Source organism: Portunus trituberculatus, chromosome 42, assembly GCF_017591435.1.
Source record: "Portunus trituberculatus isolate SZX2019 chromosome 42, ASM1759143v1, whole genome shotgun sequence".
Classification (NCBI taxonomy): Eukaryota; Metazoa; Arthropoda; class Malacostraca; order Decapoda; family Portunidae; genus Portunus; species Portunus trituberculatus.
Genome location: NC_059296.1, coordinates 6,832,670 through 6,848,937, shown reverse-complemented (window position 1 = coordinate 6,848,937; position 16,268 = coordinate 6,832,670). Strand labels below are relative to the sequence as shown.

Genomic DNA, 16,268 nt, shown 5'->3' with positions numbered 1-16,268 from the left:
TATATATATATATATATATATATATATATATATATATATATATATATATATATATATATATATATATATATATATATATATATATATATATATATATATATATATATATATATATATATATATATATATATATATATATATATATATATATATATATATATATATATATATATATATATATATATATATATATATATATATATATATATATATATATATATATATATATATATATATATATATATATATATATATATATATATATATATATATATATATATATATATATATATATATATATATATATATATATATATATATATACACACTCAACCCTCGATTTGCCGGACTAAAAGGGGGAAGGCTTGTCCGGGAATGGCAAATGTCCGGCAATGGAAAATGTCCGGGGTCTACCCTTGCCGGACTTTACCCTATACAGGTTGAACCCCGCTTTAACGGCACGCGATTTACCGGAATCCCGTGTTTAACGGCAAAATTTCCGGTGGGAACATAGTGTTGTCTTTAACGGCATTTCGGCACCTGCACCAGCTGTACCAGGAAGTTGGAAAATAAATCAGACGTTTTTGTTCAGAAAACAAAACTGAGGGAGAAGAAAGAGACTTTGCACCAGATGTGGAAGACAAGAGAAAGAAAAATAAAAGAAAGGCAGGATCAGGAAGAATAGAAGTAACAGGAGGTGCCGAGGCAAAGGCAAAACCTCCGACGACCATCATCATCATCATCATCATCATCTCACCACGTGGGGCCGTAACACATGCCAATGCCAGTACTAGACGTGTATGTCCGCCCGCGCTGCCATCTATAGTGCCCGATTTGCGAACTTTGTCTGGCGCGGTAGTTTGAAATCGACTTGTCCCGGACTTTTTTTTTTTTTTTTTTTTTTTTTTTTTTCCCACAGACTCTTGTCCGGCAAATCCGAAATCCGGCAAATGGAGGTCCGGCAAATCGAGGGTTGAGTGTATATATATATATATATATATATATATATATATATATATATATATATATATATATATATATATATATATATATATATATATACAGGCAACCCCCGTTTAACGAAGGTTCACACAACGAAATTTCGCTACAACGAAGGTTTTATTTTACTACCATCTGCTCATTTAACGAATACCAAACTCGTTTTAATGAAGTTTCATCCAGGTAATTTTTTCCAAGTTTGAAAGCCCCGCTGTATCACGCAAGCCGACAAGCTTTTGAATACACTAGCAGCTGCAAATACTAAGGCCTGCCGCAGGAGAAATCCTGGGACACCTGTAGAATCAAGATCAAGCCTCTCGTGGACGACACGCACCACTCAGTCCTATAACAGCGTCAGCAGCAGCTCGTCTTCACTCGCTCAACTTACCACCAAAACTCCTTGCAATGTGGCCTAGCATTCCTAAGAAGACCAGGAAGTCTCTTACTCTCGAAGTGAAGCTGGATATTATTCACAGACACGAGAGGCAAGAAAACTATAGCATTGCTGGCCACCATCTTGACTCCATCTAATGTCTGTACTATTTTCAAGTCAGCAGACTATTAAGAAGGCTGGTGAGACTGTATCTTCCTTGCAAGCTAAAAGAACCACCTGAACTCGTAACTCTACAATGGATAAAATGGAAAGCCTTGTGGAAATGTGGTACATAAGTTTTGTATGTGATACAATGATACGTCCTTTGTTTACATTCCACAGGTTGCCGGTTAGTGTCTTTCCCGTTTCACTCTCCTCCTTCGTAAATTTAAGATCATCAACATTATAAAGCTATGTACATACATACATTAGTGTACATTATAATGACTTAAATTAAATTTAACTGCCTAAATGTTAAACTTCATAATTTTTACTTTCATTAAACCTTTCACTGTACTATGATGCACACTCGCGTTGCTTACTCTCAATGGAAGTTCAAGTCAGGGGTTAAACTTGTTATAATCGGTTCGCTTAACGAAGTGTTTTAAGGAACGTAACCCCTTCGTTAAACGGGGTGTGTGTGTTTACATAGTATATAACATTAGTCATACTTGTACATTCATATTTAAATCCTCAAGAATAAGAGGCCCTGTACAGCACCACTAGTTGAAGGTCTGAATGTTATAATAAAGAATAAAGAAGAAAGTTTAGTGAAGCAAGGCTGTGGGAGGAGGGAAGGTTGCAGTTAGTATAGTATTGACTATCAGTTGTAGATGCAACAAAGCAGGAGAGAGGTGTACCCAACAGTCCAAGCATTAAGTTAGTCTGGAAAAGCTAAAGTGAAAGTAAATTGTCAGCTGTGAGTATGGAACTTGTAGTCTTTAGAATGTTTAGGGGACAGAGCATCTTATCAAGGTTAGAGTTTTAGATTAGCTGCTGTAGGGATGATGTTCCCATGATACTGATAAATAGTAACTTTTTCAAAACTTCTGTACCTAGGTTCGTTCTGTATATGTATTGAATCCCGGATTACCCAAAGATGATTGTAGTTCACAAGAATATACCTGTGTATGAGGGATTTTGTGATGCGTCTTTGTGTTGTTCTTAAATAAAAATGCTACTTTCAGAGTCATGCCAAATGCCATCATGAAGGCCAAAAGTGAACGGAGAAGACCGTTTATTGCTGACCAAATTGAAGACTGTAGAGATGCTTCTGGGCTGTTCTACATATTGCCTTTCCAGAAAGTGAGTGGTGGTCAGAATGGCACAGATGAAAGGTCTACTTTTGTGGGCAGGTGTGTGTGTGTGTGTGTGTGTGTGTGTGTGTGTGTGTGTGTGTGTGTGTGTGTGTGTGTGTGTGTGTGTGTGTGTGTGTGTGTGTGTGTGTGTGTGTGTGTTGAGGTTCAGATTCTTGATCTTTTCCTAACCTAATACTTCTGCTTTTGCTTTCACCTCTCATCTTTTGGGATCTTCTGATTACAATCTCATCTGTATCTTATTGTTCCAGTCCTTCCTTAGAATCCCCAAAGAGGAGATATCTCTGTAAGATGGTTACCCTGTATTTTTTTTATTTTATTTTATCTATTTATTTTTTTTTCTTTACTCTGGCTAGGAACTGGCACCTCAGTGGGTCTTTTTTTTTTATTGTAGTTTTGTTTTTGTTGACTTTGGTTGACGTCCTTCCTACATGTTTTTTTTTTTTTCAAATAAAGGTGTCATCTGGCCAAGTTGTATCAGGAAAAGTGAATAACCTGTCAGTTTGAGACATGAAAATTCTCTCTCTCTCTCTCTCTCTCTCTCTCTCTCTCTCTCTCTCTCTCTCTCTCTCTCTCTCTCTCTCTCATCTCTCTCTCTCTCTCTCTCTCTCTCTCCTGTTGGCCTTCGCCGAGGCAAGACGTGTCCCTCCGTGCTCCGTGCTACCTGTTCCACGCTTACTACTGTTGGATACAAGGATGGACGAGCAATCTTTGAAAAGGGTGCTTGATTCCCAAGATCAGTAATTTCGCAGTGCACTTGATATATTCGTGAAACAAATGGAGGTGAAGATACAGTCCTTGCAATCAACTGTCCAAGATATTACGAGGAGCTTGGAATTTTCCCAGAAAGAGGTCGACGACTTGAAACAGGAGGTAAAATGTAACGAGGCAACCATCAAGAAACTCAGTGACGATCTTTCAGCTAATTGCAAGATAGTTCAGGAGCTGAAAGATGGATGTAATTATATGGAAGATTGTAGCCGACGAAACAACCTACAAATTACTGGCGTTGAGGAGGAACCTGGTGAAACTTGGGAGAATACAGCTGTTCTGGTTTCAAAACTTCTGGAGAACAAGCTCGGCCTGCCAGGTGTCGAGCTTGAACGAGCATAGAATGGGTAAGCGATTTGGGCATCGATCGCGTCCCATAATTGCTCGTTTCACCAGATACTGTGATCGGGAAGCAGCAATGAGAAATGTTTCTAAGCTCACAGGATCACGAATCTTTTTCAACGAAGATTTGTGTCCTGATTCTCACAACATCAAAAAAGCTCAAATCCCTGAAATGAAAGAAGCAAAAAGTCGTGGAAAAATTGCCTATTTTCGACGCACAAAGTTAATTATGAAAGACAGGATACAAACAACTACACAAGGAGCTCGTGCTGAAGTATCTCGGGGCTCTACTTCTGCCCCGGATGGAACACCAGTTCGAAGCGATGATGATGGTGGTAACGAAGTCTCCGCTAGTTCTCATCATCTGAAGCAATATTCAGCTCTGGGATCCAAGGCTTCAGCTACTTCTCCAAGGCATAGAGGTACCGAATCCAAGGCTGGTGATATCACACGTGTGGAGGCTGCTGGTGCGTGGAGGTCCTCTGCTGAGAAGGATTCGACGCCCGTGAATGATCCAGGAGCTGCTGGCTACTTCCGCTGGTGGACGTGCCGGGAGTTGTGCAGCTGATGCTGTGCTCACAACCGGCCGTACCGGAGGAACTACCCCGCGCCCATCGGTACAGCGGTCTTCTTCCAGGAGCAGCTCACGAACACAAAAGAAACAATAAAGGACTACCAAGAGCAAGATAAGTAAACGATTGATGTTACTGATTTATGTGTGATCACCAATATGTTTTTCCCTTTGATAATTTGAGTGATTCAGAATTCCTTGATGGGATAAATGAAAGTAGTCACAAGTTTCCATTTAGTGTTATAAATAATTTAAAATTTGAGCGATTTAATTTCAATGATGATTATGCACATGATCATGTCATTTCTATACCTGAATGTAATTATAATTTTTGTGATTCAGATTCCTCTGGTGAATTATTGAAACTTTCTTCCAATACACTTAAATTATTAGCTTACAATATATCTAGTGTTCCTCAGAATTTTGAAGCTTTTGTAGATCAATGTTAAGATCAATCTGGTATTTCTTATGACGTAATTGGCTTTTGTGAAACTAGATTGAATGACTAACTGTTCACTATATCGTCTCAATGGATGTAATTAATTTTTCAGTAACAAGAGTACACAGAGTGGTGGTTTAGCATTGCTTCTTCGCAATAGTTTTACAGGGTTTGAATTACAAAATTTGTCATTTAAATTGCCTTATATTGAATCTCTGCTTATTCAAGTTATTCAGCCAGTCAAATTTATTGAAAATTATGTACAGACCACCAAATGCAAATTTCAGTGAATTTCTTTCTTCAATTAATGATATTTCTGATATTTTAGAGAAAATTCACCATGCTATTTGATGGGAGATTTAAATGTCAATTTATTAAGAAATGATAGGAAAACCTGTGAATGTCTAAATCTTTCATATTCTTATCTCTTTTTTCCAACAATTACAAAACCCACAAGAGTTACTACACAATCAGCTACTCTAATTGACAATATCTGGACAAATAATTTAGAACACCATCGAGTAAGTGGCATTTATCATATATCTATCAGTGACCATTTCCCAGTTTTCAGTTTCTTTTCCCTAAATTTTAGTCATATTCGATCAGAACATATAAAGATATCAAAAAGATTTTATGATGATTTATCAATGCAAGCATTCAGAAATGATCTGGTAACCTTTCATTGGAAATCTGTAATGGTTCAGAATGATACAAACAAAAGCTTTGATAATTACATGTCAGGATTTTCATATCTGTATGACAAGCATTTTCCAATAAAGACTTTTACATGTAAAGAGAAACATCATAATAAACCATACATAACTGCCGGTATAAAAAAAATCAATAAAACATCGTAATAAACTTCAAAAATTATATGCTAAATGGCCTCTTACTTATGGGAAAATTTTTAAACAATATAGAAACACTCTTACTGCTTTGATTAGAACAGCCAAAGATAATTATTATAAATCACAATTTAGGACCAACTCTGGTAATTCTAAAAAGAACTGGGATACAATTAATTCTATTTTGGGTAAAACCTCTAAATAAAGCTTCCTGACTATTTTTTTCGAAGACAAAATGTTGAATGACTCAAAGGACATTGCTGAATCATTTAATAATTATTTTTGTAATGTTGCAGAGATATTAGCTGACCAGGTTCAACAATCATCTGTACCATGTACTTCATTTATGCCAGAACCAATGCCATATTCTTTCTTTCTTTGATCAACTACGCTGTCAGAGATACAAACCATAATTAAGGATCTTAAGATAACTTCACCAGGTTTTGACAATATTAGTATCAAGGTTATTAAAGAATGTTCTAATGAAATTTCCCCCTTTCTTGTCCATATAATTAACAGTTCCTTTAAAGAAGGTTCTTTTCCTCAACAGTTGCAGATTGCTAAAGTTATCCCTGTTTATAAAAATAAAGGGAAAAACTCTTCACTTAAATTATAGGCCTATATCTATACTTCCAAGTTTCAGTAAAATTTTTGAAAAGGTTGTTGTTGTAAGATTGTTTAATTATATCTCGAATTGTAAAATTCTAACTGATGTTCAGTACGGGTTCCGTCATGGCTACTCCACTGAGCTTGCTGTTTATCAGTTGTGCAAAAATATAAATAATACTATTGATAATAAGGAATTTCAAATCTCGTTATTCTGTGATCTTTCTAAAGCCTTTGATTGTATATCACATTCAATTTTGATAAAGAAACTAAATATTTATGGTGTTCGGGGAATAGCTCTCCAATGGTTTAAAAGTTACCTTGGCTCTCGAAAACAATGTACAGTTGTTAATAATTCTGTGTCATCATTTTCTCCTCTCACCCATGGTGTACCTCAGGGATCAATTTTGGGTCCAATTTTATTTTTATTGTATATAAATGACATAACGCGCACTACTAATAAATTAAAATTCCTTTTGTTTGCCGACGACACCACCATATATATACAAGGTAATAATTTGCATGAATTAAAGAATACCTAAATTCAGAAATGCTGAAAGTTTTAAATTGGATTAGAAGCAACAAACTAACAATTAATGTTTCCAAAACTCATTATATGATCTCTTCATCATTATTACATCAATCACCACCTATAGAAATATATTTAGATAACATATTACTAGAGCAAGTGGAACAATGTAAATTTTTAGGGGTAACTATAGACAGCAAGTTGAGGTGGAGTGGTCATGTCAATGAGACCTGTACGAGGCTCAGTAAGATAATTGGTATATTATACAAAATATGCAGGTCTTTAACAGTGGATTGTATTAGGCAAATTTACATAGCTTTAGCATATCCTCATCTCATGTACTGTTGTGCAATTTGGGGTGGGACTATAAACACTAACCTTGAAGCCTTATCTATTATTAAAAAAAAATTGCTACGTGTCATGTCCAGCAGTAATAGGTATGCACATACACAACCGCTTTTCGAAAACTTTAATTTGTTAAAACTGTATGATATAACTTTGCAAATGTGTAACTTTATTTATAAATCAATTCATAATTTTCAAGTTGACTGTGTTTTTCAGTTTAAGCCAAATACCTATAATTCTCGTAGGACAAATAACTTAATAGTACCATTGAATAGAACATCACATGCTCAAAGGTATATAACATATAGAGGAGTGAAGCAGTGGAACCAACTTCCCGAAGACGTGAAAGATAGCTCTTCTTGTAATGTATTTAAGAATAAATTAAAGAAAATGTACTTTGAGAACACACTGTAATAGTATTTATTGTAAGTAGTTGTAATTTGTGTAATACTTGTGTATATATATATATATATATATATATATATATATATATATATATATATATATATATATATATATTTTTTTTTTTTACTTATCGTTGGAAGGCCCGTTTTGCCCTTGTAGGCTAATGACTGTTAGTATATAATTCAGAAGGTCTGTTTAAGATCTTAACTCAACAGACCTAGCCCTTTGATTTGTATATATAACTAAATGTATATTGTATGATTCTTTTCTTGGGCCAATAAATGTATCGGTATCAGTTTCTCTCTCTCTCTCTCTCTCTCTCTCTCTCTCTCTCTCTCTCTCTCTCTCTCTCTCTCTCTCTCTCTCTCTCTCTCTCTCTCTCTCTCTCTCTCTCTCTCATGTGGTAACTTTTAATATTGTTTTTATTTGTTATTAGTGTAGTTATGTTGGGCAAACAGAAGATGATACATCAATGGGAGATAGTGTTTATGATGAAAGTCTTCCTGCATCTTTTTCAGTTAGGTTTTGTTTATTTTCTTCAAGGTTCTCAACATTCCTTGTGATGATAAAGACACTAATTCACTGCAGGGTTACTTAGTCAACTGGGACATACAGAAGACTGTTTGGGACTATGTGTTTGGCAAAGATGTGTTCAATGTTAATCACTCCAACACCACCATGATTGTCACCGAGCCATACCTGAACTTCACCAGCACTCAAGAGGCACTGAGTGAAATATTCTTTGAAGAATATGAGGTTGATGCCTTACTAAGGATAAATGGTATGTACACAATTCCACTAATTCTTGTTAGTTGGTGTTTTTTTCATGAAAATTAGAAATACTCATATGTTAAGAATTTTCTTGCAAAAATTATTTTCATAATAATACTGAGGCACCCATTTTAATGAATTTTGGCTTTGATGTATGGGATGAATTGGTGTACTGACAAGGTTTCTGCATGGTTACAGTCATGGTCATATTCACTAACATTCCTATGCATCTCAGCCTCTTAGCTTCTAGGGAAGGACCAATCCCCATCACATACAGTGTGTGTAAGGGTCAGTTGTATAGCATGCCCAGGTCCCTCCACATCAGGAATCCACAAGGAAATTTATGAATCTCTGCTACACCATTGCAGACTAGTAGTTCCCTTTTCTTGGTCTAACCTGAATGTCTAATGGGGCCAAATGTGAGAGAATTTTCTTTAGATTGTCAAGCTATTACTGTTCATACTTACACGCTAATGTCTTCATGTGTGTTTCCTTTTCAATAGCCTTAACCACTGCCCCTTTTGATGGATGGTTACCAGGAATATATACAAATAAAAAAGCATCTCATAAGAAGAATTACCACATTTGATGACATATAGGATGCACAGACATAGAGTAGAAGCAGCAGTTTGTGCTACCTCAAGCAGACAATATCAGCTGTGAAACTTCCAGCCTCAAATGTGACAATGAAAGTTTCACTATTGGTATAAAATTGTATCTGTTATGATGGCGGGTAACACGCTATCCTCTATCACTGCAGTTTCTCTGCATAGAGCACTGTAAGTGAAAGAAAGTTAGGACGGCTGAGTGCGCCTACTAGCCGGATTTACATGTTATGTGAAGGAGGGAGATCAGTGTGCTATGGACTGTCATGTTATAATGCTAGATGCCTTAAGTTCTCAATTTTTATCCACAAGCTATAAAGATTGTTGTCAATAATTGGTTAGTAGTAGTTAGATTCTCTTGCTTGTCAAGGAGAGAGAGAAAAAAAATTACACTTTAATGTATTGACACACAAACTGAGAGAAACTGTTAGTGTTGAAAATCATAAACAAATCAATCCGACAGAATTCAAAGGAAAATGTTGAAAATACTCCATGTAAAGTTTCATCAAACAGTAGCAAGACAGCCTAAGTTGCATATATCACAAAAAAACTCAACATCCATCGCCTCAATGTCTTCCTGAAACTTCCCACTCAAATCCACCCGACTCACATTCCACATACCACCAGCTGTCACACAGTCCACACTTTATTCTCACTTTTGTTCTTGTATCATATTGCCATTTCTCGCAGAGTTCTTTCATATCTTGATGAAATCATCTAAGTCATTGTCCAAGATTGGCTCATCCACACTATCTGAAGACTCTTTCTCCTCACCTTTTTGCTTTTGGGAAGCAGACAGAGGTGCCCTGAACTGTTTTCCTTCCCTTTTGGTCTTCCTCTCTCCTCTCGTTCTTTCTTTTCTTTTTCCTTCTGCTTTTTCTTTTCCCTCAATTCTCCTCTTTGCTTCAGCTTCTTGTTCCTTTATCTTTTTCTCTCCTCTCGTTCTAAGAATATTCTGACTGTTTCATTAGATGGCAGGTGATACAAATAAGTGTTACATACCAAATCAAATGAAGGTATTTCATGTACTTGTATGACAATGTGGTATATCAGGTCAGGTGATGTTACTACTTGACCCGAGGTGGGATTTTTCCTGGGGGAAGGGGGAAGTCGAGTCACCGCGCAGGCATGCACGTGCAAATCAACACACTTTTCATCTGGTCACCACAATGGAAGGACACACTGACACTTCGTCTTATTGTGTTGCACAGCCAGACCAAGGAAAAAGTCTCTACATCCAATGATGTTCAATAAATAAGTTGAGCTTGGGGCAATAACTGAAATGAAATACTACTGTCTCATCGTATGTTTCTTCTCAACATTCATTATGTTAGACTGGGTATCTCAACAAGGCATAACAGTAAATATTATGTAAATTACCAGTCTCATTTTCACTTTCATAACCAGCACCTTTAGTGTATTTAATTTACTTATGACATTATCACCTGTAGAGATCTTCGTCTTTTGTCCCCCCCCCCTTTTTTTTATTTTTTTTTTTAAGCAAACTTATGCATTAAATTGAATAGAAAACCAATAGGTCATTTCTACTTGCAGCTGGAGACCTGTCAGTACACAAATATCACCGTGACAGGCCAAGAGAGCTGTGTTGTCTGCTAGTGGAGTCTGGCTTCAGCTTCACCCATATTGTTCCCTACATTCAAGGCAAAAAACAGAAAGATGCCATTTTGAGAGTAGATATTGGGGGCAAAGTCCTTACTAATCATTTAAAGGAGTTGATATCGTACAGGTAAGATTGTTAATATTTATTTATTGTCATCTTTTCACAAGTCTTGGAAATAGATACAATATGAATGTTGTGTGACTTCCATTAGATTAGTGTTAATTTCTGCAGTATTTTCTTTGTAAATCATTGTTTTGTGGCACAGTCAGTATCCAGAAGCCTTGATCATCATCATCATCATCATTATTGTCATTATCATTTTGTCCTATTTTCTCTTAAGGAGTTCGAGGATTTATGAATCTGCCATTTGATGTGCATCCTTTGCTATGTCCTCCTTTACTCTTTTCATTAGGTTGTGTTTAGGCTTTCATCTGTCTCCTTTCAACATGATGCTGTATTTATGATAACTTTACTTTCAGGCAACTTAATGTTATGGATGAAACGTATGTAATTAATCAGGTGAAGGAAGATGCTTGTTTTGTGTCACTGGACTACAATGCTGACATGAGAACAGCTCGGGATGGGAAGCAAGCAAACCATATTTTGAGAGATTATGTGCTGCCAGACTTCACGACTATAAAGAGAGGCTATGTCAGGCCTCTGGAGGAGTCCACTGGAAAATCTACTGCTGGTGAACAGGTGGGCGTTAACAGTGGTGCTCGTGAAACAGAGAGAGAAAAAAGAGAGAGAGAGAGAGAGAGAGAGAGCTGTAATTTTTTTCTTTATATATTTAAAAGTGGATAAATGCTCAGACATTCCCTCCTTACATATTTTATCCTCTCATTCTCCTTACCCTGTTTGCTTTTATAAAGTACTTAGCCAGCATTTCCTGTCAGGACAAAAGATAAAATGTTGGAAACAGCATATTCCTCACATGATTGACTTAAGAAAACAGCCATTGGGAATAGATGAGTACTAAATTCATATTGGATAGAGCATGCAAAACCAACTATTCACTGAGCTGACAGACTGCTTATGATATATATTTTATTTTTTCTATTATTTCTTCTCTGGTGCAGTCAGGCTTGTGATTAAGCAGGTGTGTCATACTGTGATGTGAGGATGGCATACAAAAGTGCTTTTTGACAGATTTATGTGAGTCAAGACTTAGGTTCTGTACAGACAGTGCAGGACCACCTCTTTGTGGTCAGAGCTAGAGGTCTTTGGATGTTATAGTTGTTTATCGGTTGCACTTCCCTATCATTAAGTGACACAGACCAGGAAGTGGACTACAGGGAGTTGTTTTATCTTTGGTTGAAGAATGTTGGAGAAACTCTGAACAGAGTTTCTGTGAAAAGAAAATTTTCATTATTTTTCAACAGGGCACGTGTTAATGGACACGTCTTTGTCTCTTCCAGCTGATCCGTCTCAACAATGAACGTTTTGCAATACCTGAACTCTTATTCCATCCTAGTGATGTTGGGATACAGGAGATGGGTATCACTGAGGCTATTGTTCACTCAATAAACAAGTGCCCTGAGGAAACAAGACCACATTTGTATAGGCAAGTTTTTTTAGTCATGTTTGTAGTACGTATAAGTAATTTCACTTAACAGTTGCTCAATGAAAAATAATTAGAAAAAGCTAGCATGTCATGTCTGAAAATTTACTAAACCCAGCTGTTGTTAAAGCCTCAGTGTCAAGGCCTTAGTTGTCCTTTTCTTATTGCAGTTTTATTGATCTTGGTTGGTGTCCCTCAAAAAAACACACACACACACACACACACACACACACACACACACACACACACACACACACACACACCTAGAAATGGAGATGAAAATATCCGAAGGGGACTTGAGGAAGGAGGAATGCCTTAATCTAATTGATGCTAGGATGAAAGAAGTGAACCATGAACATCAGGAGGTACAAAGGTCCTTTAGGGAGATAGTGAAAAAAGCAGGAAGAGGAAAATAAAATGATTACGCAGAGTGAAATGGTAAAGGCACTAAAGGAAAATGAGTATGTGTTGAGAGATATTGCTGAAAAGAAAAAATGTGTGATCATAACAGGATTGAGGAGGAAACTAACAGGAACTGGCAGGATAGGAGGATAAGGAAAATGACAGGATTAAGTCTTTACTGAACAAGATCTCTGTGGAGGAAGAGGACCTATATGCTGAGGTAGAAGAAAGTGTGAGATTGGGAGCTTTTGAGGAAGGCAAGAATAGACCATTAAAATTGAAATTAAAGTCTCAGGTGGCAGCTGAGGCCTTGTTGAGGAGGGCTTGGAAACTTAAGGACTCTGAGGAAACCAAAACAATTTACATAAGAAGAAATATGTCACAGGATGAGCGAATGAAAATGAAAGAGCTTGTAACTGAAGTGAAAGAGAGGAATGACGAAAGAACAGAGGAGGAAAAGACCAAGTTTTTTTGGAGGATGAGAAATGGGAGGCTAAAGAAGTGGTGGATAAAACAGACGGAATAGACATTACATGGAAGAAAGAGACTAGGAATGGAATACAAGTGACTTACATGAATATAGATGGATTTCTGTCTAAGAGGCTAGAATGTATGGATTACCTAAGAAATAACGAACCGGACATAATGTGTGTAGTGGAAACAAAGCTAAGGCCCAAATAAAGCTAGACTGGTTTGTTGTAAAACACTACAAAGTATGGAGAAATGATAGAAAAATAAAGGAGGTGGTGGTATAATGGTTCTTACTAAGGAAGATCTGATAGTGAAGGAGGTGAACTATAGTAAGAGAAATGAGGAAGTGATAAGTATGCTTATAACAGATGGCAAGAGGGACATTAATATTATAACAGTATACATACCACCCAGAACCAGTGCTTGGGAATATGAACAGTACCAAATGGTGATGAGAAATACTCTAGACAGAATGAAGCAAGAACTCATCAGAAAGGATAGAGTGATGATAGTTGGAGACTTTAATTGTAAAGAAATAGTGTGGGAAGACTACGAAGTGGTGAACGGTGGTGAGTGGGCAGAGGAATTGTTAAAGGTAGCAACAAATAACTTGATGACACAGTGGGTGAGATCACCAACAAGGTGCAGGGGACAAGATGTTGCAGCAAGGTTGGATTTGGTATTTACCAGGGGCATCTCTCTAAAGAGGAAATTGAACATGAAATGTCCCTTGGGGAGAAGCGATCATGATGTCCTAAGCTTTGAGCTGGATACGGAATTAAGCACGAATAAGATTGTGGAACGCAGGGAGGAAAAATTAAATTATATTAGGGCAAATTATAACCATATAAGGGAGTTCTTTAATGAAATTGACTGGTCCGTGGTATACCAGGAAAGGGATATGCAATTGAAATACGATAAATTTATGGATTTGTATAACTCTGCTGTGAAAAAGTTTGTGCCATATTACAGAAAGAGGACTTTAAATAATAAACAGTGGTTTAATAGAAATTGTGAAGAAGCAAAAAAGAACAAAGAAAAGGCATGGAAGAAACTTAAGAAAAACAGTGATGTATTATCAAGAGAAGTTTACAAAACAGCAAGGAATAGATATGTTGAAGTAAGGAGAACAGCACAGAAGGAATATGAACAGAGGGTGGTGGAAAACTGTGATAGTGACCCAAAATGTTTTACAAATTCATAAATGGAAAACTAAATATAAGGGAGGCAATAGAAAAGGTAAAAATGGGAAGAAGTATATGAGGATGCTGGAGATATAGCTGAAATTTTGAACGACAACTTTTGCAAAGTGTTTACAAAGGAGGAGCATTTTATGGGAGGAAGGCCTACGGAAATAAAGCAAATGCAGGACATCATGGTTACTAAGGAAGATGTAAGGAAAATTATAAGCAATCTGGATATTAATAAATCAATGGGGCCTGATGGCATATCTGGGAGGTTGCTAAATGAATGTAAGGATCAATTGTTGAACCCCGTATTTGATATTGTGGAAACCTCCATACGAACAGGATTAGTCCCGAAAGAGTGGAAAAGAGCTGACATTGTGCCTATATATAAGAATGGTAGTAGAATGGAACCGCTAAATTATAGACCAGTATCGTTGACTAGTATATTGTGCAAGGTATGTGAAGAAGTAATTAAAGCTAAGTGGAGTGAGTATCTAGAAAGTGAAAACATTCTGAGTGAAAGACAGTTTGGTTTCAGAAAAGGAAGATCGTGCGTATCCAATTTATTATGTTTTTATTCAAGAGTGACTGACATACTACAACATAGAGAGGGATGGGTGGATGCTATCTACCTGGACTTGAGAAAGGCCTTTGATAAAGTACCACACAATAGACTGATGTGGAAACTAAAGAAGATTGGAGGAGTAAATGATAAACTAGCAAAATGGATGGAAAATTACTTAATGGGAAGAGAAATGAGAACAGTGGTGAGAGGAAGGAAGTCCGAGTGGAAGAAGGTAACCAGTGGAGTTCCACAAGGGTCAGTGCTTGGTCCCATCATGTTTTTGATTTATGTTAATGATATGCCAGTAGGAATTGACAGTTACATGAACATGTTTGCGGACGATACTAAAATTATGAGGAGAGTAAAGAATGTGGAAGATTGTAACAAGTTACAGGAAGATCTTGATAAAATATATGAGTGGAGTAAGGAGTGGCAGATGGAATTTAATATAGACAAGACCCATGTTATGAAAATGGGAAGAAGTAGATACAGACCAAACTGGGATTACAGGCTGGGTGATGAGAAAATTAAAGAGACCAATGAGGAGAAAGACTTAGGAGTAACCGTGCAAAACACTTTGTCACCGGAGAAACACATTAACAAGATTTTTTGGAAAACATATAACATGCTTCAAAATATTGGCCTTGCATTCCACTACCTAGATGAAGGAATGATGAAGAAGATATTATGTACCTTAATAAGACCCCAGTTAGAATATGCAGCTTGTGTCTGGTCACCGCATATGAAGAAAAATGTGAAGAAGGTAGAAAGGGTACAGAGGCTGGCAACAAGGATGGTACCAGGACTCAGGGAGTTAGACTATGAGGAAAGACTGAGGAAGCTGGGGCTGACCACATTAGAAGAGAGAAGAACAAGAGGAGACATGATAACTATGTATAAATTGGTGAACAAGATTGACATACTGGACAGAGAGTTGATAAAGGTGACCACAAGTAATCATCTCTGAGGACATGGAAAAAAGCTAATAAAAGACATCTGTTTAAATGACGTGAGAAAATACAGTTTCCCGCATTGTAGCATTGATAAGTGGAATAAACTGAGCAGTGATGTCGTTGACGCGGTGTGTGTCAATCAGATGAAAGAGAGATATGACAGGAATGGACAAGGAGACAGGACACAAGAGAGCTTAGCTCGGGCCCTGTAAATACAAATAGGTAAATACACACACACATACACACACACACAGGAGTGAAATTATTGAAACACCTATAGGATTAAGGCAGCCAGGAGATTTAGGGAGGAAAAAACCAACATGAAAATGATTATCTCAGTGGACAGGGAACTTAAAGTTTTGAGGGAAACGGTAGCCAGGATTTTTGAACAGCAGAATCAGCTAATCGCGAAAAATCTAGAGCTGAAAGAGAGAGAGATGTGAAAAGTTAGAGAGCACAGTTACAATGAACAATGACATTAAGAAAACTGGACAAAAAAAAAAGAAAACAGTGCCCTTATGGGCAAATGTGTAAACTGTGAAATAGCAATACCGGAACTTGAGCAAAAGTTAGACACTAATGTGGAAACAG

At 36.8% G+C, this 16,268-nt stretch overlaps 1 protein-coding gene across 4 annotated transcripts in view; it reads left to right on the top strand.

Annotated features, from left to right (window-relative positions):
- Nucleotides 1–2,559: 2,559 nt before the first annotated feature.
- The window catches only part of LOC123517778 (actin-related protein 6-like), a gene marked incomplete at its 5' end in the record, with an annotated part of 41,831 nt that continues 28,122 nt past the window's right edge, over nucleotides 2,560–16,268 (top strand). For 3 of the 4 annotated variants that reach the window (XR_006678582.1, XR_006678581.1, XM_045278232.1), the window contains 5 exon segments: nucleotides 2,560–2,677; nucleotides 8,085–8,322; nucleotides 10,472–10,664; nucleotides 11,018–11,237; nucleotides 11,957–12,102. Coding sequence is in view for 2 of the 4 variants with exons in the window: in XM_045278232.1 (XP_045134167.1) it covers nucleotides 2,560–2,677; nucleotides 8,085–8,322; nucleotides 10,472–10,664; nucleotides 11,018–11,237; nucleotides 11,957–12,102 (915 nt within the window). 4 annotated transcript variants of the gene reach the window in all.